This window comes from Diadema antillarum, unplaced genomic scaffold, assembly GCF_040938485.1.
Source record: "Diadema antillarum isolate AM-2024a unplaced genomic scaffold, OU_Dant_1.0 seq00000445_RagTag, whole genome shotgun sequence".
In the NCBI taxonomy this organism is placed as follows: Eukaryota; Metazoa; Echinodermata; class Echinoidea; order Diadematoida; family Diadematidae; genus Diadema; species Diadema antillarum.
The window spans coordinates 1,808,604-1,834,296 of NW_027271419.1; the positions used below are offsets into that span (position 1 = coordinate 1,808,604).

At 38.5% G+C, this 25,693-nt stretch overlaps 3 protein-coding genes across 3 annotated transcripts in view; 1 reads left to right on the forward strand and 2 right to left on the reverse strand.

The window, feature by feature from the left end:
- Positions 1–628: 628 nt before the first annotated feature.
- Positions 629–7,740, reverse strand: LOC139732717 (cytoplasmic 60S subunit biogenesis factor ZNF622-like). Its single transcript, XM_071643569.1, has 7 exons — positions 7,601–7,740; positions 6,649–7,217; positions 5,742–5,939; positions 4,781–4,943; positions 4,078–4,214; positions 2,815–2,955; positions 629–811 (listed from the first exon to the last, which is right to left on the reverse strand). The coding sequence occupies exons 2-7, from the start codon at positions 7,175–7,177 to the stop codon at positions 684–686; spliced, it is 1,296 nt and encodes a 431-aa protein (XP_071499670.1). The 5' UTR covers positions 7,178–7,217; positions 7,601–7,740; the 3' UTR covers positions 629–683.
- A 461-nt stretch (positions 7,741–8,201) lies between these two features.
- Positions 8,202–13,080, forward strand: LOC139732718 (large ribosomal subunit protein eL43-like). The gene is made up of 4 exons (XM_071643570.1): positions 8,202–8,214; positions 11,026–11,154; positions 11,727–11,809; positions 12,711–13,080. Exons 1-4 carry the CDS (start codon positions 8,212–8,214, stop codon positions 12,772–12,774), a joined length of 279 nt encoding a protein of 92 aa, XP_071499671.1. The 5' UTR covers positions 8,202–8,211; the 3' UTR covers positions 12,775–13,080.
- An 8,508-nt stretch (positions 13,081–21,588) lies between these two features.
- LOC139732719 (reticulophagy regulator 3-like) overlaps positions 21,589–25,693 on the reverse strand; it is a 29,562-nt gene continuing 25,457 nt past the window's right edge. The window contains exons 6-8 of the mRNA XM_071643571.1: positions 24,672–24,806; positions 23,464–23,685; positions 21,589–22,413 (exon numbers count right to left, since the gene is read on the reverse strand). Of these exons, the coding sequence (XP_071499672.1) occupies positions 21,704–22,413; positions 23,464–23,685; positions 24,672–24,806 (1,067 nt within the window). The 3' untranslated portion in view covers positions 21,589–21,703. The remainder of the gene's footprint in view (positions 22,414–23,463; positions 23,686–24,671; positions 24,807–25,693) is intronic.

Below are 25,693 nucleotides of genomic sequence, written 5' to 3' on the forward strand. Positions count from 1 at the left end.
CCTCAAAAGTGGTTGCATGCACTTGACACGGCTCTATTTTCGAACAGAGCGAAGAATTACTGTATACGCTATAATTTTCGCGTACATAAATTTTCGCGAATTGCCGCTGTAACACATTTTCGTGAGTGGTTAAATTCGCGATTGGGGGACCAGAGAAAATATGAAGTGGCAAAGAAAGTGTGAATTTTCAACTTACTAGCAAATAAGAATGATACTAGTGATACACTGCATGAAAAAAACTTACCAAACTCTGCGAACTAGTAAGTTAGAATTCAACATTTTTGAAGTGGTTAAGTCCATCGTGCTAGATTTCTGACAAGTGGTCCCCTTGCGATAATGGATTGGCTCTCTACAGTATTCGTAAGTAGACGTGGACTTGCGTAAACAAGCATAGCCAGTATGGTCTGTTCGGTAAGCCGTGACGTGGTATACTAGTACTGAAATGTTCGTATCATCAAGGCAAGGGATTCATTTTGGAAGGTAATATTTTCGCGTGTTGTTAATTTTGCGAATAGCTCCCGACTCGCGAAATTCGCGAAAATAATACCCCCGCGAAATATATAGCGTATACAGTAATTGTCAAACCATTGTTCTTCTGCTGTCATATTCAAAATGTTTGAAGCTCAGATAATAGTCCATCTCTGTCTTGACTAGTGACAGTGGTGTCAAGATCTCCTCCAGCCTTATATGGGGTTTTGACTCCGGAAATGCTTCTGCAGCATGTTGGCCTTAGTGCCGAGGGACAGGTGCTGCCGTGTGCGGAACTTCTGGACGTAGCGCAGATCCCGGATCATCTTCTCCGCTGCCTCTCCTGCACAGGGGGCAGAGAATGGAGGTCAAAGGTTACAAAATTGTGTGACCAGCAAAACAATTACATTACAAAGATGCGACAAAGAAACATAATTAGTGACACTACACCAGTAGTCCATATCTGAAGATAGCTGGTTGGTTGAATATCACATTTCAATGATTAGTCCACAAAGTTTAAAACCAAACTTGGTCAAAAAGTCACAACTGCAGACACCAAGACAAACAAATTAGGATGCAAGTTCAGTTACTCCATGATTCTGGGAATTCATTAAAGAATTGAAATGTCATTACATTGTTATGAATCCCTTCTAATCAACAGACTCCTCATGAAAAAATTTAAAAACTAGATATATCGCTACGGCTACTGATATGCCTCCGCCATAATGCATGGTTCTCCTAATAGGTTTATAGTACAATGTCTTGACAATGTGTGATGACAGTTTCACACAATTGGCAAAATATTAAAATGACAGGTAAAGGTTTGACACAAATGTGCTGAATGTTCACTTTCCTAGAACTAGGTTCAATTGGATGAATGATTAAAATGTCAGAGTGCAGGTATTTGGGGAACTGATGATTTTTACTTGACTTTTGACCCTTTTATAAGTTTATGCATTGAGTAATTTTCAAGGTATTGCGAAAAAGTATAATTTCAGTATCAATGGGAAAATAGCATTATCTAAACCTGGCCTTTGACCTTTGACCTCACAGTTCCAAAGAGAATCACTGTTAGGTTGAACATGCATAAATATGTAAGTTTCATGATGATACCATGAGTTACTGTCGAGATATGGAGGAAAAAGTGCAATTTAGCACTTTCACTTGACCTTTTACCTTTTGACCTTTGACCTTTTGGCAAGAAACTTCCCCAAAATATATATTGGGTAATACATGCCATACATCCAGTTTTTAAAAAAAACCTTCAGGCATATTGCATTTTAAGGAAAGTAGTGATATTTTGAGGAGTTGACCTTGACCTTTGACCCCCTGACCTTTGACCCATGACCCCCAACTTCCCTAGATAATCACTGTCCATCGGTACAAGCATATATACTAAGCTCCATGAAGATACCTTGAACCATTTGCGAGATGTGGAGAAAAACATGAAATTTAAATTTTTTTTCACAAAATAATCTGTGACCTTTGACCTTTGACCCTGTGACCCTAAAATCCACACAAAGTATTATCCCCCAAGGATATACCCTCATACCAAGTTTGATGTAAAACCACCTCACGGTTCTTGAGATATCGACAAAAACAAAACGGGACAGACGGACGGACGGACGGAAGACCTTAACGGTGGTACTTGTGTGTCTACCCCTTTGTTCTCCCTTTTGTTAAAATAGACACACAAGCAAAAATTTTAGCCACACAAGCCTGACGGAATAAAGGCCATCTATTGTGCACTATTGTTCTCCTAGCCACACAAGCATACTCTCGTTAGCACGGACGGACGGACGGACGGACGACCCGAAAACATAATGCCTCCGGCCACTTCGTTGCGGAGGCATAAAAATTTTTTTTTAAATTTAAAAAAAATGTCTTTCTGGGAATACTGTACATTCCTGTTAGTTTAACACAAGAATGCCTGACATATACAAGCAGAAAATATTAAATTACTACAGAACACACTACTGACGAGTCCAGTGCAGAACTAGCATGAACAAGCTTAGCTGCATACACACAGTAGTATTTGCTTTGAGTCATTCATACTTTGTTTTCTTCATGTCTCTTGTAAGCCAAGCTATATAGAATAGAAATGATAGCAGCATATTATGTCACTTCTCTCTGCAAAGCATCAAATACTGTAAAAGTGGTTTCTTTCGCGTACAGAAACTTTTGCGGTTTCCATCGGTGCCGACTTTTTCGCGTGTGTTTTAATTCGCGGTCGGTAATGATAACATTTTCGCGTGATGTTAAATTCGCGGTTCAACCTCAAAGCGCGAAAATAAAACCACCGTGAAAGAAACCACTTATACAGTATATGTGCAGCAGTCAACTCACCTTTGTTGCCATGCCAACCAAGCGCCCTGTACTGGCTCATCAGTCGGCCAATGAGGGCTGGATTGCTTTTCACCACCCTCCTCTCGAGTGGCAGGTTCTGCTTGTAGTACCTCGAGAAGTCTCTGTGACCAATCTTGGCTCCTGAATGGGAGTAATGCAAGATGTTTTTTGAACTATAGTGACTCAGAAACTAATACCAGTACTTCATTTTATGCACTGTTTTCTCTGAAACAAATTCATAAAAGACACAAATCAAAGTGTAAGAACACATTTTACAGGAAATCAATTTGAATAGTCTAAGCACAATCAGATAATTTTACAGTAAACATTTCCCTTTTAAATATTGAAGATTATTCATAACATCGCACTTAAAATGGCATGAATGTGGGATTAAGTGTGTTACACATAGATACAAGGAAACCCTGATTTAACAAGGTACCAAAAAAGAGACCAGCTAAATACAGTCATTGAGATCAGGTCTGCCTAATTCGCCTTGTTCAGATTGGTACCTCACTGTAAGCAAGCTCATTGTAACAGGGTTTCCCTATATAATTGTAATTTCATTCAATTTGCCAGCATTTTGTTGTGAGAAGTATTTTCTAACAAGTAATGCATTTGCAATCATCAAATCATGTCCCTTCTTTCATGCAAAGGCTTTCCAAGACTTTTCTCCTTCCTAATTACCGCCTTATACTGGCAGTCTGACTTCCACTGCTGACCTCAAAGTGGTAAATATCAATATCATTCCTTGGTGTAATCTGCAGATGAATTCAAGCCCTGTTACAGATTTAGTAACTCAGCCTATTTCAAGACAAAACTACTTCATGGTTAATAGTCAAAAGTCCCAACCAGTCACAATCACAAATTTTTATGGCATGGACAAGCAAAACTGCTTTTACATAAGCTTCCAAAAACCTTCTATGCAACCTGGTACCAATGAGTATACAGGACTCGGGTAATGTTTCCCACGTCATAAAGGGCTGTAACTTGACAAAACAAAGACCTCTTGTACTAAAAAAAAAAGAATAAATTAATAATAATAATAATGATAATAATAATAATCATCATCATCATCATCATCATCATCATCACAATCATAATCATAATCATAATAATCATCATCATCATCATAACAAAAATAATAACCATCATCATCATCATAATAATAATAGTAATATGAATAATACAATAAAAATCTGAGGACAAGTATAATCTTCCCTCAACCTTAACACTAAACATTGATGAAGTATTCAGAGCAATTACCTGATGGAAGGACGAGCTCAAAGCCCTCCTGGTGGATTTCTTGGCTGCCAATCTCCATCTCCTCCTCCTCCTCCTCCTCCTCCACATCTTCTCCAATGGCTCCACCATTCTTCTCGTCAAAGTCGGGATAACTTTTCCTGGTTTCAACACATTGATACAGGAAAGACAATGAGATGAGAGACACCAAAAATTGTCATCCAAGAGTTGCTTTCAAATGGGTTCAGATGACTACACGCTCGAGAGAAAGATGGCAAGTCTCATGCCAGAGAGGTCGAGATTTCCAACAAAAAACAGTGAGTAATTAAACTCACATTAGGCATATGTATACAGATGTATTAATGCATGTTTAACTACACATACCAACCTTCTCCCTCATCAAAGTCTTGTGTACTTTACTGCACTGAACAAATCAATGCTATCTGGCCAGCAAAATCACCATAAAGTTACAGGTCTCTACCTTCATATCCATATCTGACCATAATAAAAAAAAAAGCAAATAAAATGTGTTTTTCTCAACTGAGATATCCGCATATATGTGCCTGGCATAAGATAAACTCCTTTTGAGAGCATTCTGCTCTACAACTTAAATAGTCATTGAACTCCTCTCATCCTACATACATTTTGTTATCACGCAGAAATCAGTGCAGAGATTATAAAAAAACTTTGAACAGTAAAATAAAGATCAGTCTGTAAGGAGACTAACCTGTAATCATAGAAATCTGAGTATTCAAAGATGGCATCTCCCTCATACAGCAACTTGCAGTGGCCTTTGTCCCTCATGTGACGCTGCACTGAATCAAGCGAGAAGAATGTCTTGCCCTTCTGGTTGCACCACAGACACATGAAGTCCAGTCCAACTTTAACACCTTTACAAGAAAAAAAGAAAAAAAAAAAGTTCTTCAAAAGATCTTGAATGAAACAACTAACAGTGTTGGGGCTACACAAATCACAGCCAGTACATGTATGTTCATCACTCCAGTGCACTCACGTTATAATATGGCTTTAACACAATTTCAGATACAATGTATTAAAATTCAGGTCCCAAAATTATCATCTAAATCTTTATACACTTTATTTGTTTGGCTACAATGAAATTTCAATATAACAGAAGAAAACTGCCCATCCCAAGGACATTGTTATAACGGCAGTCGCCTGTACATCTTACTAAATTGCAATACTTTTTACATAAAAATTCAACTTTGCTACACTTTTACGCATTGTACAAATAATACCAGCTGGAGTAATGAACCAATGGTATATGAGTGCTATGACCCTTTTTTATCCAAAATGTTAACCATATATTGCAATACTGCAATCTTTGCAGAAACTGGGACAAATCCAAGGTATTTCTTCAAAGACAAATGTCATCATAACTTTCAGTGCAAAGATTTGAGATCCTAAATTACACAATAACTCTGGCAGGTGTCAGTACAATTTGATATTTTCCTTGCCCAGGTTTTTGTCTCAACAGTCAAAATGCACCTAAAGAGAAAATTTCTAATTCAAGTATATTACAAGCATATTCAAGTATACAATATGTTTTACTTGTGCACTTATACAACAAAAGTATTTACATCAAGTTTATAAGTTCCCTTGCATTGTTAGAAAATAATTCCTCATCTACGCAATCTTAATATTTCATGTACACGCATCTCCTACTATACCTAGATACGTCAAAAAGCTTTCCATGTCGACCAGGTACTCGACGTTGGGAATGAAGAAGCTGTGGGCGGTGGTCATGTGACCCAAGTTGTTCTCCATCGTGGATGAGGAGTGGCTGCAAAAGAGGCAGTCTGTCGTCGGGATCTCTTCTCCTTCCACATCCTCCCACTCTGCATCCTCCTCATCACTTGCGTCCATATCTGTCAGAAAACAAAACAAACAAAACAAAAATCATGCCCAATGTGCTGGAAATACTGTTCCTGGTATCGCAAAGTAATATGCTGGTATAACTGCTATACAAAATGCCATTTGTTAAGCAGTTTCATTACATTGAATTGTACATCATTTCTTTCAAAGTACATGTCCATCGACTCCCCAATCACTATTCAAATTTGAAAAGGGATATCATTCCCTGATGTGCAATTGGGACAAGGCAATTTTGAGGAGTTTGCAAAAATGCACATTTCAAGTTTGGAGCATCAAGTATGCATGGAAGGAAACACTGTAAATCACTAAAAATAGCAACAGACATTTGGCACTGCAAATTTTGAATAACTTGATGGAAGGTGTTCCTCTGGGCAAGCTAACTTCACAAACAGCATATATTTGACAACAAAAACCTTGCAACAAACACCAGTATACAATCATTCAATATAGTCACACATACAAAACATCATACATCTCATGTGCACTAACAAGTATCATTTCATTCAACTTACGGTTGTATCAATATTTTAGAAAGTCGATTAACAGTAGTGCATCATTTTCAAATTCTGATCAAATTTTATAGAACATCTTGAAAAACATGAATGTACTAAGGATATCTAGACAGATAGTCAAGAGAAAGCACAAAAGTGAGCTCTTTTGGAACTTGCACAATCCGGATGGCCTTCTGAAGTCATCGATTACCTTCTGTAGCAGGCACCCTCGAGGACACAGTTTCAGACCCCTTCTGAGCCTTCGATGATGAGGACGAGGATGAACCAGAGTTGTCATTAAGTCGCTTCTCCTTTCGCTTGTCCGTCTCCTCTCTCATCATCTTCTGGCCCTCGTAGGCATCCACGCGGGCCTGTTCCTGCCTGTTTTTGGCATTTTTCTTTGCCACTTCATCGCGACTGTCCTTGTTCTCCGACGCCTTGGCCTTGGACTCCGCCTCTTTATGCTTCTTGGAATTCAGGTGGTTTGTGTAGGCGTTCTCAGTCCCAAAGTGCTTCCCGCATAGGCTGCAGTTCTTTGAAGTGTCGCGTTCCTGCTCGGCAGACTTTGACTGCTGTGCCAGGACGCGCTGCTTGAACTCGGCCGCAGTAACTGGGGGCAACTCTGCCACCTTGCGTTTGAGGTTGTAGCGATGCCAATCGGACTTGTAGTGCGCCCTCTGTAGATCAGCGCTGGCAAACGCCACTCGGCATGAGATGCAGGTGAACGTTGCACTCGACATGTCTCGTTCTTCTTATTTTTCTCTGGATAATCTTTTTAATCTATAAGATTGAAATAAAAAAAGGGAAATGTAGGGCTCTAATATCTAGGTAAATTTATTGCCTTTTCTTAACAAAATGGAATGAGTTGATTCATCAAACACAAACGGTAATCTGCATGCACAAACCATGCATAACTTTGAATGACAAACTTAAGAATACACCGTTTGTACACACAATGTGTCAATGACACATCTTGGTGCTATACCGTACTGCTAGACTAGTGTAAAAACATGTTTATTTGCACCTGATTATGATTGTGACTTTGTCAACGATCTCAAGTAGTCTAGTAAAATCGAGTGACGGACAACGCGTTTTACTCAAGAAGTAGTTAAACGTAGACTAACAAAAGTCATGTAACTCTAATAATGAGTCTAAACACTTACCGTGCATCAGACACAATCTGAGTAGCTTCTCCAGTTGGCAGTGTGTCAGTGTGTATTATATAAGAGATGGAAATACAGATGTTTTGTACAGTAGATTAGATACTCTACTGTATTTTACTAGGCCTGGCTAGCTAGCTGTGTGTGTATAACTGTACGTGTGACGTGCATGTGTGTGGAGTCAGAGTGGTCAGAGTAGATTGCACAACTTTTCGCAACGTTGCCAATATTTTCCGTAGACAAAGATTATTACACCTGCGCTGCTGGCGACGGAGAACTTAGAAATGAATAAAAACAAATAATATACATTTTTTCTACTGTTAATAATTTTTAAACAAATTAACGTGCCAAAATTATGATTTTTACAATAAATATATTTCCTGATTCTTACATTATTTTTACGAAACTACACCACCGAACTACACCACTCAGTGTAATCTCTTTACGACCTGACTAAAGACTGGATGAATACTGCGCTTATCTGTATGGATGTGATCGATGTGTGTACGCGCACGCACCCACTAGCACCTGTACAAATGTAAATTACTGATACTGTCCGTACGCACTGTCTACTGTAAAAAACCTTTTCAAGAGTTCGCGGAACACTGGGAGAAATGGTTGGTACCTAATGCTCAAGAAATCCATGTAAATCTCGAAAAATCTGTTACATATACACCTATTATTTAAAGACAATAAGGATTAAAAACTGCTTAAAGTATTCCCTGTCACACTAGGTTCTTAGTATCTCAGATAGTAAATATTTTTGAGAAAAATAGATGGGTTGTCCCGTGTCTTCTGCCGCTGCAGAGCCCAACGACAACTTAAGTTTTGCGTTTTGTGTTTTTGTGAACATGTAAATTCTACTCCAGCCGCTGCTCAGAGTGATGGTTTGGTAGTTAATTGAGAATAAGCTGTTCCTTTCTTTGATGAGGATGGGTTCTTGTGAATGAATCCTCGATAATGAATCTGAAGGTTGTAGATTGATATCACAAATCAAATTTCATTTGAATCAAACTGGTCAGAAAACAAAGTCCAGACATGATACTGCAGGGGTGGGACTATTGAATGCTCTGCTGCTGCTGCTGCATCCATTTCGAGTAAAGTAAATCTACCCCATTTGCGGCAGTTTGATTTAAGGCCAAGGGTTTTTCCACACTACCCAAATCGGGCAAATTATTTTCAACCAATTCATATAAAGCAAGTGGCATGGCCCTTGATTCAACATTTTAAGTTGCGGAATCAAAATAGTGTGCACAATCCGTACGCTTGCGCTGCAACCATCGTTCGAACGCCTGCAACTATATTGTTCATTGTTGTTAGGCACCGGGTGACCGTGGTTCGACAGTCGCAACGTACTGCCCCGAGCGCTCGCCCTGCCTATGCGAATGTATTAGCGTGCGAGCCACGCGTGGATGAAACTGTAAAGCAAGTGGCCCTTGAATCTACAGGGTTCCATGAATAGACCACTCTTACAAATAAAAATTCACTGAAATTCATGAATAAAAATGAATGTACAACTTTACTTACCCGTTTACTTACCCGTTGAACTGCTTATGCGAGTTGACCCGGGAGTGTCGAAACAATGATTTGGGGGGTCTGGCGACGTGGCGTGGCCCACTGTTGTGCTCTTTGGAACACGTGTGGAGGTAGTTGCATAGTTTAAATTTCGCACTTGATATGCGCCATTTTTCATTCATGAGTTTCAGTGAATTTTTATTTGTAAGAGTGGTCTATTCATGGACGAATCAAGGGCCACTTGCTTTAGACTACCTCTAATGATAGAAAAGATTATTTATGAATTAAATGCTATTGTTATCAATATCATTCATAAAAAAAAATGTGACCCAAACAATGCAGTGCTCAAGATTGACCAGGGCAAAAATCTGGCACAGTTTTCGCGGATATGCGCCATGGTAGTAGCTCAGCTTGCGGCACGAAGTACAATTCCTATAGATGCAATAAGCGTGCGTGCTCTGCGATCTTCAGCTGAAATGCCTTCACATGGCTCACGAACGTTGCGTAAGCGCCATTTCCCATCGTGAAAGCACGTGAAAATAGCTGGTGCACATGATTCGGCTACAAACAGGGATCGCAATTCTGGCGGTGTTGTTGATGTCTTTCTTGTGTTTTTCTGATTTTTTTTTTTTATGGTAACATCCACATCCAGAAAAAAATGAAGGCCTACATCGGCTTGTGAAAGTTCTAAATCTATTTTACGTGAGGACATATATTTTTAAAATCCATGAAAATCGGGAAAACAACAAAAAATCCAGTTTCTTAGACACTTGTTTCTTAACCCTATTCCCACTGGGGGGGCATTTTGGCCCCCCCCCCCCCCCGACGTTTTTCGCGTGATTATTCCGCAACGCATGATGCTCTCGCCGCGACATTTTATGACTTTTTTCTTTCAAGTATCGCGCAACTTTTGAGACCAAATTTGTTGCTCCCGGGCATACCGTTTTGAAGCCACGCCCCTTTGAATAAAATTTGTCGACCCAAAAATTGCTCAAAAACAAAGTTTTGTGTACAAATCCAATGTAAATTGTGTTTTTGCAATTAATTCACATAATGATAAATATTTTTACTTTCAATGGCTGATAATGATTTATTTTAGCCTGATTATGCTTTGAAAAGTTTCTGCGACAAATTTTGACGAAAAAAACCCCAAGAAAAACAAAAGTAAAAAACAATGAAATACATAAGAAATTCAATAAACAATAAAATACATAGGAAATAATTATGAATCTGAATTTTTGCTTCAATGTTATATTTGTGGATATTGAAAAGAATATATTCACCAAAAATTAGAAGTCGTGGAGCTTTATTTTTTTATTTATAGGCAAAAAATTTATTTTTGCATAAATTAGCATAAATTAATGATTATGAAATATATAAATTGAAATTTTAAAAATCTAACTATACAGTCTTGTAGATTACATTGGCCTCTACCTTACTGCAAATTTTCGCGAGGATTGCGCGATCGACTCCGTGGTTTCAAGTCCCTCAAAAAAAATTTTGGATGCGATATGTTGTCATTTCGGTGAGAAAATTTCACTTTTGTCAGAGATTGTGCCCATTTTATCAGTCCATTTTTGTTGATTGGTATTGTGCAAGTATATGTGTGGTATGAAGGTACTGATAACCTTGTCTGATTGGCTGAGAGCAAATTTGTCAGTGAAAGGCACTGACAAAACACTTGATTTAAATGCCCCAGAGACACAGTCATTTGTTCATTAAAGATTTGTGGTAGGCTTGTATCTTGTAGCATGAGAGGAGCATTCACCAATTTTTATTTGTTTATTTATTTGTCTGTTTGAATATTTATTTATTGGTCTTGTTTTCACAGGGTAGCTCCATCAATTACAGTGTTGTTGTAATACTAGTATTTAAGTTCATGCTGAGAGTTTCCATTATTTTCTTCTATCTAGGCCAAGCGCACACGAAAGGTTGGAATCACCGGGAAGTACGGTACCCGCTATGGTGCCTCCCTCCGTAAGATGGTGAAGAAGATCGAAATTTCCCAGCACGGAAAGTGCACCTGTGTCTTTTGTGGAAAGGTAAATCACAGTGTATCTGGATACTGATAACCAAAACATACAAAATGTCATGGAAAGGAATGAAACTGTGCGTGGGCCAAATCCATAGGGACCTATGATTTGTGACCCGTTTGTTAGAGTCCCATAATGTTTCTTGATTTTTTTTTTTAAAGACAGTAGAGATGCAATTAGATTGGATCATATGACTTGAGAGACACTCCCATTTGTGTTTGTCAGAGAAAATATATGTCTTCTCAAGTACATGGGGGGTGGCGTGAAATATCTGATTAGCTTGAATGCAGACTTGTGCATCTGTGTTGTGTCCAATTAAAAAAAAAGAGAAAAAAATAGCAAAAAGTTCTGATATGCACAAGAATGTAGGCTTAATGAATGAGTCATCAATAATAGGTCTTGTAATTGAATATAGTCAGTTGTCAATGCAATTGTCAATACCCTGTCGATGTGTATTGTGACAAAGTAAACTCATAACTGGGACTAATATTCATTTAAAGGAATCAACATACTACAGTGCTGTACCATTAAAGTTATGACTTGGAATAATTTAACATGTGTGCTGGTTTCTCCCCCCTTAGGATTCCATGAAGAGGAAGGTTGTAGGCATCTGGAACTGCAAGATTTGTCGCAAGACCGTCGCTGGTGGAGCATGGGTTTACAGGTGGGTGTGATGTCATTGAGGAAGAGCTTGGGCATTGATTTGACTGTACATATTGTCATAAGTGCCTATGTCATCCTCATTCTTTTTTCTCCCCTCTGGTGTGGAAAGGGGCGCAATTTTTGGTTTCAGTTAGTTAATATAGAAATGCATTAACCTTTTGAGGACGAGTCCCGAGTATACTCAGGCGGGTGTCTATGGGAAATGCATGTTGTAGCAAGATCGGCCTATGGATAATTCTGACAACAAGAAATTATTTTGTTGAGTTGGCTTGTGGACATTTATGAATAATGATAATGATTTTGATTGACTGTATTCACCAGTATTAATTTCATTTGTAAACTCCAGATTTGAGTGATGTAATCATCTGTAATGTGTTCTGCATCTGGATGCAATTGGTATTGGGATGCAATTCTGGATGCAATGGGCACTTGAAAAGTTGGGACAATTTGCTGGAACAAATTTGTGTTGCTGGCAAACAGTGATGATTAAGTATTATTTTTAGCAAAGACAAGGCTAAATTCAAAACTCAACATGTGGGATTAATAAGTTACTGTATGCGCCAAATATTTTGCAAGGTTTTTATTTTCGCAAATTTTGTGAGTTAGGATGCTGTTCGCGAATTTATAACAGAGAAATATTAACTCTTATCTGCCGACATGAATGTGACATGCATGCATACATTTTCCCGTTTCGTACTGTACTGCACAATCATCAATTTAATCACTCCCGAAATTGTCTTGAAGTCCTGATTCACCAAAAAAAAAAAAAAAAAAAAAAAAATAGAATAGACAGGCCAAATATATGCCATATACAGGACTGCAGATCCCCAAATTGATAAGCAATGGAGAAAATCACCCATTTTAATTTTGGGTTGTTGTTGTGTTTTGTTTTGTTTTTACAGCACCACTGCTGCCTCAACCACCAGGAGCATTGTGCGTCGTCTCCGGGAAATGCAAGACGTCTAAGTACTCCTTCCAGCTGCCCCATAGTAATACCATTCCCCACTTGCAGAGGTGGACTATTTTCCTCTTGCAAGCTGAAAAGTTGGATCATGAAACCTCACATCAGGCTCACAAGTGACTTCACACCCCACCTCCCACATAACCAGGGATCTGTGCTCAATTCATGGGATTTGTTATGTAACAATCTATCAGGTGCAACACTGTACCAGTTGGAATAAATGTACTTGGTTTTCTGTCTCCTTCAACTGAATCTCCTGCTCATTTATTTTAGATATGTGTGCAATTGCAGTAAAGTGCAGCTACTCTCAGGACAGCTTGTTTGTTTGTTTGTTCATTTGTGCGTTTTGTTTGTGTTTGTGTGTTTCATTTCCATCTGAAAAGATGGCAGGATAGCCCATATTCAGCTGCAACAGCTGGTCTTCCATGGGGTACAGCTTAGTTACTCACGAGTGTTTGGGCTTTTTCTGGGTGCTGCCGTAGAGTAATTGAAATTATTTCTGATTACGACACTTGCAAACCCCTAAATCATGCCTCTGTCTGGTACAAATGTGGTGTCTTGAAATGTTTCCCTCTTAGTGATTGTTCTGCCCATCATTAGACATGGGGAAATATTTAAAAATGAGGACATCTATGACTTGTTCTTGGAGTTCATTGTTTTTTTATAATTGCATTGGTTTCATTAGGTATTGGAAAGTTGGTGAAAGGAAGGAGATATGATACAAAGTACATGTAGCATTTATGCACTGTCGTGGCAGTAATGTGTGTTTGTGTGTATGGGTATGTTGTCTGTCAATATTCATATGAAGATTACGAGAGCAAATTAAAGTACTGTACGAGCTGAAATTTTCGCGTACAGATATTTTCGCGGATTGCTACTTGGATGACATTTTCGCGTGTTGTTAATTTCGCGGTTGCGAAGGTCTGTTTTATTGAACTTCGCTTTTCCCCGCGCTGTTATTTTCGCGGTTCAAAGGCGATTCGCAAAATTCGCGAAAATAAAACCACCGCGAAAATTTCAGCTCGTACAGTGCTGCATGTCAAATTCATGTACAAAAGGTATACAATCTCTTAACAGGACTGGGCAGTTTTGGAAAAATATGTTTAAAAAAAACCTGGTACATTTGACATACTCAAATTTGAAGGCCTGTATAAGTACGGAATGCGTGCAATAATACAGCAGAAAGGCAAACTTGTTAACAGTAGAACACAACCCCAGGACAAGTTGGTTGCTGATACTATGTAGTTTCAATGGTAAAGTGTGAGCAATTAAACAACTTTTCTGAGTATAGATTCATGTTTTTAGTAGCTTTCAACTATTGATTGACCAACAACTGTTCCTAATGGGAGTTTTTTTTGTTTGTTTAATTACCGCAATATCACTAATACAGTACAACATCCATACGAGGCAAGGATCACATCGCGTCAGATTGAGATACATACATGTATTTATTTGTACACTGAGCAATTCATACTCGCGTGTGCCATGATATTTCGTACAAAATTGTGTGCAATCACAACGTGTGAACCAACATGAAAAATTGAGTCAATCTTTAACACAAAAGTCCTCATGCCAACTGATAACACATTACAGAGTACATTCATTAATGAGCAGCAACCACACATAATACAGAAAAGAGTAACAAAAACAAAACTAAACTACAAGTATACTAGGGACTTTTCACTCAAAGTACATAATGTGATAGAGAGTATTTGTTCATTTTTGCTGGTACTGTGTGCCAACTGCTCAAGTTGATATACACAAACTCTGAAGAAATGTTTCAGTTAAAGAGACAAAGTCAAAGAGCTAAGTGAACATGCTAAGTTTCTCCCTAGGATGATGGGAGATGCAAAGGAGGCCTGCACATACATTCACAATACAAGTGCATATATGCAGTAGACAAGTGGGATAATGTAATGTATTTAATACACAAAGCTTCAAAATTTATGTCATCACTCACAAACAGTCCACTGTGGAGACATGCAACGAATGTAGTTCAATCCTTGACAACCTCAAAGCATTGTGAAGTGAAAACTGCAGATAAGACATATTCCAGGACTTATGTATGAAAAGGAGAGACATGCAGAATGACCATCACAATCTAGTATTAACCCTAACTAGGCCGGGGGGGCCTCCGAGGCCCCCCCCCCTCGACGTTCCGCGCGATGTATCGCAATCGCAAAAAGCTATCGCCGCGACGTTTCATGACTTTTTTCTTTCGAGTCTCCCGCATCTTTTGACACCAAATTTGCGACGCCCGGGCGCGCGGTTCCAAAGTTACGCATAAATATGTACATGCATGTCAGACCAAAAATTGCTCAAAAACGTTAATTCGTGTACAATTTCAATGTAAACTGTGCTTACTGGCAAATTTCATAAAAGCATGATTATTTTGGTGTTTTATTGATTAAAATCAATGAATAACATATTTTCTTGTTCGAAGCAATGTCGCGGACAAATTTCATCCAAAAAACAATGAAAAACATAAATTCGAAAAAACAAAGAAATACATAAGAAATTAAAAAAACAATAAAATACTTAAGAATTTTTTTTGATATCACAGTTTTTTTTAATTACATTTGCTAAGGACACTAAAAAGAATATTTACACAAAAAATGTGCATGTTTTGAGCTTTATTTTGTGATTTATACCAATAAGTCTGATTTTATGCATCATCATGCATAAATTAGCATCATTTAGCATAAATGATGATTTTTTTGAAAAATTAACTTCATGGTATTTTAGATTACATCATAGGCAATGTCTGTGCCAATTTTCGTTGCGATCGCGCGGTCGACGGCCGAGATCTGGAGGGGGGCCTGGGAGGCCCCCCCGGCTCTATCAACTACCTAAATAGCTCGGCCTAGTTAGGGTTAAAATTAACAAAATAAAAAATTAATTTTTACAATCACAAGTAGGCCTACATGTATATATATATTCCCAGTACTATTACTACTGCACCTACCTACTTTTGCAGTACTTGCACATGTACATGAGTTGAACCACACACTATTTTGCTTGTATGAACATGCCATGCAGGTGAACATTATCAAGGCTGGGCAATGTGATGAGGTACAGTGTCTTGAGTACAGGCATTTCACACTTGAAATTCTAGCTCCAGTATTTGCTACGTGTGTACACATCTATAGAATACATTTAATTTTGGTTTTGGTTTCTGTCTGGGTGGGTTTTTTCTTTTCTTCTTTCTTTGTTTGTCAAGAAGTTGAAGGAAAGATGGGACAAGGTGGACTAGGCTGAATCAGCTGGCATGGTAAAGGAAGAATAAAAACTCAGAAAATCTATGACTTTAAATAAAAACATGAAACACAAAATTCAACTATACATGTAGGTGCACTGTGTTGAGGCCTTCAATAACTCGTTATTCTATCACTTTTTTTTTTTTTTTTTTTTTGGGGGGGGGGGGGGGGGTTGCGATGGGGATAATATTGTTATTGGGGGGGGGGGGGGATATTACGCAAAGTGAATGCAATTATTATTCACCAGAATGTCGTATGTGTTAAATTTGAAGAATAAAGAAGTTATGCATATCAAATGCACATTAACCAGTAATCATGAAACGAAAACATGCATGATGAGAATAAAACGCAACTTTTGCTTATCACAATATTGATCCAAAACGGGAAAGAAGTCCAGTTTTCTGGAAATTGAATTATGACATAAAGAAAAAGTGCAGCAGAGTAGAAGGTATACATTCACTTTTAAATGCTGCACTAAATAGGTGACCTGCTCGTTTGAATAAATACAGATGACTTAATTAAAGGGATTGTATAGTTTTGGTTGAGACCCAACTTCAGGTTTCTAACATTTTTGTTGAGATAATGAGAAACCTCTAATGTGAATGAGCAGGTAATTCCAAGAGGAATTCAATGTTTATTTGATGAAAATTGGTTTTGAAATGGCTGAGATATCCAAAACAGAGCAATCCTAATAAAAGGTGGGACCCACCTTTCATTAGGATAGCTATGTTTTTACTTTGTAAAGTTAAAAGCCCAATACTCATCTCCACCAATACTATACCATCCCTTTAACTTGACTGCAATGTTTTGCAAAGAAACAACTTTTTGTGACTCTCATTCCATATCCTGCCATCCTATATTGCGAACCCCGATAAAAAACAAATAAATAATCAGCAATTCTCCCAATAGTTATACACATTACAAAGATTTATAAGAATAATTATATATATTATATATAAATCATGTTTATGAAATAAAATATATGACTACATGTTTATATTGCAGCTAATCTAAAAATCAGAGCCTCTGTCAAGTTCAGTATTACATAAAGCATAAATCTATTCTGAAAATAACCATCTTCTTTTGACCCATTCACATGCAACATTCATATATCCTTTATCATGTGCACTTTACACCAAACACTATAACCATTGATGAGAAATATGTTGAAGATAATATAAACCAAACTGTCAGCACAGATGGAGGTCTATGAGAGTACTAGTATGTGGATAGGTATGGACACATCATCGTTTTCTTCTTTCTTTTTCTTTTTTTAATAAATAAAGAATTGATAAGGTATTAATGTTCATGATTATAAAATGTACCTGTATTGTTTGCTTTAATCGGTATCACCGACAATAGTCAAGAAATAAATGCAAGTCATTTGCATTCTTTGTTGTTGTTTTTTAAAAGTTTCTAAAACTTCTGGTTTTGAATCAAGGACATACTTGTACATGTACAATCTGTATCAATGCAATTCTAGCCTGCACAATATAAGAATGCAATCTCAAGCTGTGGTGATATGATACAAGGAATCTAGCACACACCAAAAAAAAAAAAATCTATCACATGTGCATCGTATAAAACAAGCAGTAACAGCTGGGTCTACAGGCATGCGTCTACTGGGCATTTTCCATCTAATACCCTGCCCAGGGCTTAGTGAACAATCTTAAACTCTCCTTTTTGCGATTATTTCACTTTTTATCGCATTTTCGCTATCACGTAAAACTGTCTTAATACCTTCATCCTGTATATATTAGTAATCGATTACACATTATCCAAAAGCAGTGCTTCCATAATATGGTATTCCGTATACAAACTGACATAGGCTTGCATTCTCTGTTGCATTTGTTAATTTCATTGATTTGCTCATGAATAATTCAACACAGCTGTACACAAACATTACACAAAGCCATTGAAATACAGATACATAAAAATATCAAATATTCACCTTCCATGTGCCAAAGCACTCTAAGTTGCCATGGTTTTTAATTGGCATTCAGTGATAGTATTCGTACACCACACTCGGCTGCAATGTAGGTTCGAAAAACCGCCAGTGTGAAACTGCCACAGTCCCATACAAAGTCAATTAATGTTGTGATAAATGCAACACACGTATACAGATTAGGAGGACGGCATAATCCACACTTCATTAATGGTTTAAGTTTTCAGGGTGTTTATTCTCATCTACACATAAAGCTGATGAGCAGATACACTGATCAGTGACAAAAACACAGTTCAGATTAACGACATGATTGTCCCCTCCTATGTATGTTAAAAATCATTCCATACATTTCTATTTACAGGAGAAGTGTGTATAAAGGGATATTTTATGCCTCAATAGCAATTTGTCTATCAATGTCAGACAGATGTAGAGCCAATCATGACTTTTTTATATGTGCCCTTCATTCTGATGGATGCTTTTAGTCATATTTTTTGTACTGCTCAACTACCAGTAGTTGGCTACCAAAAGAACAAGCCCAAAAACAAAACAAACAAAAAAACCAACAAACCTTCCTATGTTAATTTCAAAGCATGGACACCATCAAGTCTACACACACACCAACACACTCATAAAAAACATACACCATCACACTCATAAAATAACACAGGTAAAAAAAAAAAATTGTGTACTCAGCACACAACTATGCCAATGAGAAAAAACAAATACAAACACACCTAATTATGTTTTAAAAACCTTTTGCCCATCCTGTCCCTGTTGTGAACTATACTGTCAACTGAATAACATGTTGATATACAGATATATGATTGTAAGCTTGAGTAAACAATCATTGTTTTGTGGCCTTGTTATGATTAGATGACGAAGGGATTCATTCACTTCTAGTAGTGTCCTGTAAATAGTCTTCTATCCTAGATTTTCGATCATTTGCTCGTTGTCTGAACCAGACAATACCAGTAATGCACACTTTTGGTTGAACAAAAAGACCACTGTGGTATTCAAGACACTACACAGAGCAGGGTGCTGTCTCTTTAGTTGATTTCAACACTCTCCCCATGATATTGGATAATTTTTGGTAAATCATCACATAATATGAATACTGAGAATGAACCTTACTGAACTAAGGAAATATGCACAAAAGGAGCTACGTGTAAGATACTTTCCATTTACGCTTGTATTGAAATCTGGGTTGCTAACGATTGCTACAAAGGCATGCTGTTTCTTTTTTCCGTAGTTGCTAGGAAATCTCATCAAGTGCAGCGCAATTTGTTATACCATCCGCTTAATATTTTGTGTAATGTTGTCGAAAAAATGTGTGTGCATTGTGCAACACTGTGACAAAAGGCGAGTCTTACAATATCAGCTGCAAATGTGAATGACTTGACTGCCCTAGACACACAATTCATTAGCCAAGGACTCCTCACCCTGTCATAATTTCCAGAAAATCAGGAACAAACTCTTGCGAACAAGGCCTGACGTGAAACTAAAGAAGAATTTAGTTGATAAATCAGCAACTCGTCCTCACATATATCTAAGGATGTGTGGGAAAATGAAAAAGAAGAAAAAAAGAGAAAAGAATGTCTATGTATCAAAAGAATGCATTTACATTATTTTGGGTATACAAATGTATATTCTCGCCAGAATCCAGTTTCTTCCAAAACGACAAGCTTTTGTCAATACAGATGCAAAATTAGTATGCAACATACAAGCAAGCATTGCTTGCAGAAATGCAGCAGGGAAGTAGAGCTAGTATCATCACAAGGATATGAAGTATGCTTGCCTTCTATGCTATTTTATATGTAAGCCTACTGACAAATTTAATGTAAAGAACAAAAAGAACTTACATTAAAGATGTTAGAATGCAATCTTCAGTCCATTGAACACACAAACTCGTACTTGTCATTTGGTATAAAAAACATCCCATTTTTTGTACCTTCATGCATGTTGATCCTCATAAATGACATCACATTTTTTTTTTCAAATGGGTTGTGACTGGCAGACAGAATTTTATATGCATATCCATGGCAACCTGGTATGATAACCTGGCTTCTTTTAAATACATGCAATATTATACATTGTATCTTTTTCCAAGGCTGTCGTCCCTTCAAGCTATCAGCCTATCTAATGACAGCCTTCTGCATTCCAATCCCACCAAATACATTCCCCCACAATGCAGTCAGGTCATCATTTATACGTATATTGTATACAGCTCAAAATTAGCATATCGTTCCATTCAGTTGCATGACTATCATACATTAATTTAGTTTTATATCTGAATGTTCCAATTGTACCAAAGTCTTTTAAAGTTATTTTTGAAAAATGGAAAACATGATGACTATATTTCACTTTTAATACAAGTGATATGTTCAATGCAGAAAACTCTTGAATAAATTTGAATCTGAATTTGATTTGATATGATTTGATAAAACAAGAATCTCACCTTGACCGGCCCATAATCAGCAGACGCATGGAAACACTCAGACATTGTGTGACTGCGCAAGTTTTAGAACATACACTGACCAAGTGCCAATTGCAGAAGCTTGTGACGACACTAACAAGCCAAATTTAGGTGTTTGCACCCTCAAACATTACCACTAACCATTATAGACAGGTGGCCACTATAAATAGGTTGCTATATACATGTACAGGTACTATCTGCCTTATGCAATGAATCACAAAAGCCCACTTTTAGAATGTGCTCCCTTTGCAAGGAGCTGTACAGACACATCAGACCGCATTCCCTTTGTTTAAACAACTGCTGAAAAAATTGAATGAAACATATTGATGGAAAGTTTCATTACTATCATCCCAAAAGGTGTAAACCTACCTTGTACCTGAATTTACACTTCCACACTACACTTTGTTTTCTGTAATCTTGGTGCTCACTGGCCTCACTTTATTCACTGTAATTGGCCTTTGCCGTCATACAGTCTCATTACAAACTGCTAATGGCACTTTATACTGTAAGTCTGTTTTTACAGCACTCTCGCATTGTACTTTCAAGAAACTGGCGCTCAAAGAGCGTGTGTCTGACATGGCAGAGTCCTGGTTTTTGAGGTATTTTGGTTCCTTTGTTCTAGTGACAGACTAACATTAATGATCACTGAAAACAAACGTGCCTTGTTCAAATTTAACCTTCACCTATTTGCCAACAGCTAGTTAAAACCATAACTAGCTATCTACAGGTTGTTGTTGTTGTTGTTGTTTTCTCTGTGGGGAAGGGAAGGAAATATTTCACATATTCCAAAATCTGCTACAGACCTATGGTAGTATTCAACACCAAAAGGAAAGGAGATCATGATGTAAAGATTAAATCTAATAACAAATCGACTATATCATTTGATATCAGTCTGGGAAGTCTGCACTGGGACAGAAGCACTATCTAACATGAAAATTACACCTAAACCTACAAGTTATTTCAAAAGGTGAAAAAAAATCTCTCCTCATTCCTACATATAATCCCTCAAGTGTAAAGTGTTCCCCCCCCCCCCCCCACCCATAATGGAAGTGAGAAGTTTTAATAAAAATTAGTTTTGCAGCGTTATCTATCACACACCATGATATGTATCAACTATTTCTTTAAAAAGTCTGAAAACCACCAGTCTCATTTTCTACAGATTGATTGCATGTGTCCCCATGAAAAAGTTTTCCTACACACAGCTACAGTAGGTTTCGTTATGCCGGTCGATTGATGATAATATTCTCGTGCCATCATCGCTACTTTCTTCGAGTGAAGAAGGAAGACAGGTATGTGATTCCGGCGTTGAGGGCACCAGGGCTGCTTTCCGACGACGGGCTAACGTCGTCTTCTGTGGTCGGACTGCTCACATTGTCCAGTTCCGAACTGTCCAGCATTTCAAACTCCGCTAGGTCCAGATCGGACTGCGGGGAGGGCGTGAGGCCGCTGGGGATGGTGGTGGTGCTCGCGGTAGCTGCCCCACTCGATGTCATCTGAGCCGATTTCACTGGCAGTGTATGGTGCCTCTGCTTGGGCCTCGTCTGGACAGTATCTTCCCGACCGACCGAGTCGGTCCATGATGTCAGGGCCTCCGTCACAACCGACGCCACGGTCTGGGAGAGCAGCTGGGCGGCAGCAGGGGCCAAAGAACTGTCAATGTTGGGTGCCATCGCATCGGAACCACCCCTCTCCTGGCTGGTGCGAATGTGTCCACTCGACAAATCATCCAGGGGTGATTCCGGTGTGTCCAGTTCGTGGTCAGCCATATCCTCATCTGTCGAGATGCCGAGAAGATCCCTGGGTGGGTGCAGCCTGTTGGAATCTTGCTCCTGCACTCCAAGTTGAAGTAAGCTGCCAGCTGAGTGCGAGTCCAGTTCATCCCCACTCGGGTCCAAGGTGCGGTCCTGGAATGACGGCATTTGACTCAGACCAGCCAGGAGATTGGTAGACTCATTGTCTGTGTTCAGTTCTGAAATAATGGAATGAATGACAAATTACAAAGATGGATCAAATGATGGATAGATATATACATACATACATACATACGTACAACATTCATTCATACACTTGCACACACATATAAGCACACAAACACACAGACATGCAAATATGTGCATAACACATATAACATTTGTGAACAATTTATGTCCTTTACACTTTATGCTAATCATTCAAATGAATGTTTAAATGAACCTGATCCACTTAGGTGTATTCACAGAGCAGCCATCTCTGAAATTACACACTTTCGCTAAATAAATAAATAGATGACTGAACTTCACTCCCAAAAGATGATTACTGAAAGAACAAGTCCACCTTCATATACAATAGTGTACATGTGGATTTAGTGAATGCAGCAAGTTATGAGTTTTTAAAGTATCTGTGCAGTCACTGTTGGATGAGAAGACTACTACAGTGTATGCGTAGAGCAATATAAGGAAAATATAAAGGAATTTTACCAAATTTTATTTTTTGAAAAAAGTGCACATTTCCTTGACTTGTCACTGACGTATGTTAAAGGTAATTGCACTGGCGTATGTTAAAGGTAATATTATTCCCCCGTCTTCTGACAGAGGCGAGCCAAGTGTTCTGTTATAATGCAAGAAAAGTGAAAATGTTGAATTTTCTTTATATTTTCTCTATGTCATTCTACGCACGTGACATCACAAGCTGTAGTAGTCTCCTCATCCAGCAGTGACTGAGAAGAAACTTGAAAAATTCATAACTTTTGAATGGATTGTCCAATTTTCCTCAAATTCTCAATGATGTGTTCTACTAATATTGTTGCATTCGCTCAATCCATATGTCTATGAAGGTGGACTTGTCCTTTAAAACTTTAATATGATACTGAGATGATATTCCTTCATAGTTTTATTGGACTAAAAAAAACAACTAATGGAGCTGGATCCTTGTATTAAGTCAGTGAGCGTGGTCATCCTTGCTACGAAGAATAAACTGTGGTGTGTATCACTGCACTTTTTGAGTCATTTTGGGAAACACGGTCGGTCTAGAGTGAGCTTACCATCGTCGGTGAACTCCATGGAGGCGCCACGCGGCAGGAGTCCCCCGACAAAGCCGTAGGTGGGCGTCCCCTGACAGCTGGAGGACGGGGTCCGGCCGGCCACCCTGGAGGCATGGAAGAGGGCAGCGTCCACAGCCGGCCCAGGGGAGGGGCAAAACTCGTTCAGCTCACTGTCGGTGCTACTGTCACCGTCGGCGTGGTTACGCGAGGAGCGGCGACGACCTGAGGGGACAAATATTGAGAGGGGGATTGTGGAAGAGGTCCAGAACTGTAGATGCTGAATATTTTTGGGAAGGGTTTCCACTTTGCGAATTTAACAACCTACTACAATTTGTAGAATATCACCCTCCAGTTATGTGAGTACCAAGTATGAGAGCGATGTACGTGCACGCAACATGGGCAGGCAGCACCTGCACGCAAACCTAAAATTTACCATGTTCTGCTGAAAAGTGGTTCCTAATTGCAAACTGACCACTAACAAAATTGTCTTACAACTGCAACTACAAAATACAAATATTGTGCCCACAAAATGTACAGCAGCTATGGTACTTCATCAGAGGTAATGACCCTCACTGGCAAAGCATTATGGGAAGTTTGATCTGACTGATGCCAGAATCAAGGCTCACCTTAACCCTCATAGCACTACTACAGGGGAACCCTGTTAAAATGTGGAGCTAAAAAACCAACACATTTACCCTGTTATATCAGATTTCTCACTATGTTAGGATATAAAAACAAAGACATATAAAGAGTTGGGACTACCACATCTCAGTCATGTTGCGAAACTGTTCAGTTTGGGTTCTGCCTGCTATTCAATGTCTATTTCAGCCATGACTGGGGACCTTCAGTTTACCTATTCCTAACCTAACAATAGTTAATTTATGCACAGACATAGCAATGCATCTGACTCATTGCATACCCCACTGAATCATCTTTTCTTCTTTCATATTTTTGAATATTTATTTGTTATGGCCAACATACGTTACACTGTAGAGTGTTTAAAACTTAACAGGTCTACAAGAGATTCCATTGTCCCTCAAATCATTAAACAAATTGTTGATGGCATAGACAGTATTACAGGGATCAGTAACCACCTTCATTCCACATCAAAGTCACAGAAAGTGTGGGCAGGATGAAGTGTGGCTATTTTTGGTGGAAAAATGGAGGGAAAGTAGACATTTTAATGACACAGAATGGCACTAGCTCACGTTTTTGTCGCCTCTCCCTCCGCTCCAGACTGTCCATACTCTGCTCAAACTGTTTGAGGAAAGGCTTCATCTTGGTATAGAGCTGGCCAGTAACATCATGGAATAAGAATGCTGGCCACAGTAGCAGGCAAACCACTGGGAATAGAAAAACAGGAATATTTTATCAAAATTATATATCACACAAATATATCATAATCTATAACATATCTTGGCAAACAAGTATGAATTCCTTTGGAAGTATTACCCTTGATTCTTTTGTATCTCTCCAGCAAACCACCATGAAAAAATACATAAATATATGATATATATTTCTTCGGTGGTAATTCGACTCAGTCGTCCTATAAGAACATGTTTATCTGTGGCAAATCACAAAAGACAGGAATATAAAAATATATGGTACACATTTTTCTGGCAGCAATAAGATAAAGTGTGTTTGACGCACATGCGCATTTCTACATTTAGATATCATATCCCAAGTTGTGTGGATTGTTCCTTGAATGTGCCCATGCTGTCACAAACATCTCTGTGAAACAACTTTGTCTCAACATCTCTATGAAACAAATTTGTTTTTGTCTACGCTCTCTCTGGATAATATGTTGGTCATGTAAGCACATCATCTTGGCACTGTACATGAATTAATTTGTTTTTACGAGCCAGCATTGAATCCCAAGCTTTTATGGGGGACATACCTCACAGAAAACCTTCAGCAGATTTACGATGTTCCCCAGAGCCATGAAAGCTTTCCTGCATGGGACCGTTAATGATGTTCCCTAGAGCCATGAAAGCTTTCCTGGGACCCTGTTTACACCAAAGCTCAGATTGAGGCCAAGTTACAGATCAGCCGCCCTCAAAGTTCGGTGTGAACAGTACTGAAACACAGAGCCGTGGTCAAATTTCGGACCACTTCTGGGCCCCATTTCATAAAGAGTTAATATGATAGCAACCCTCTACTGGAATGGCAATTGTCACAGTAATGACAAGAATCCCGCTTCCTCATTGGCTGTTGCTATTGGAAGTTGCCA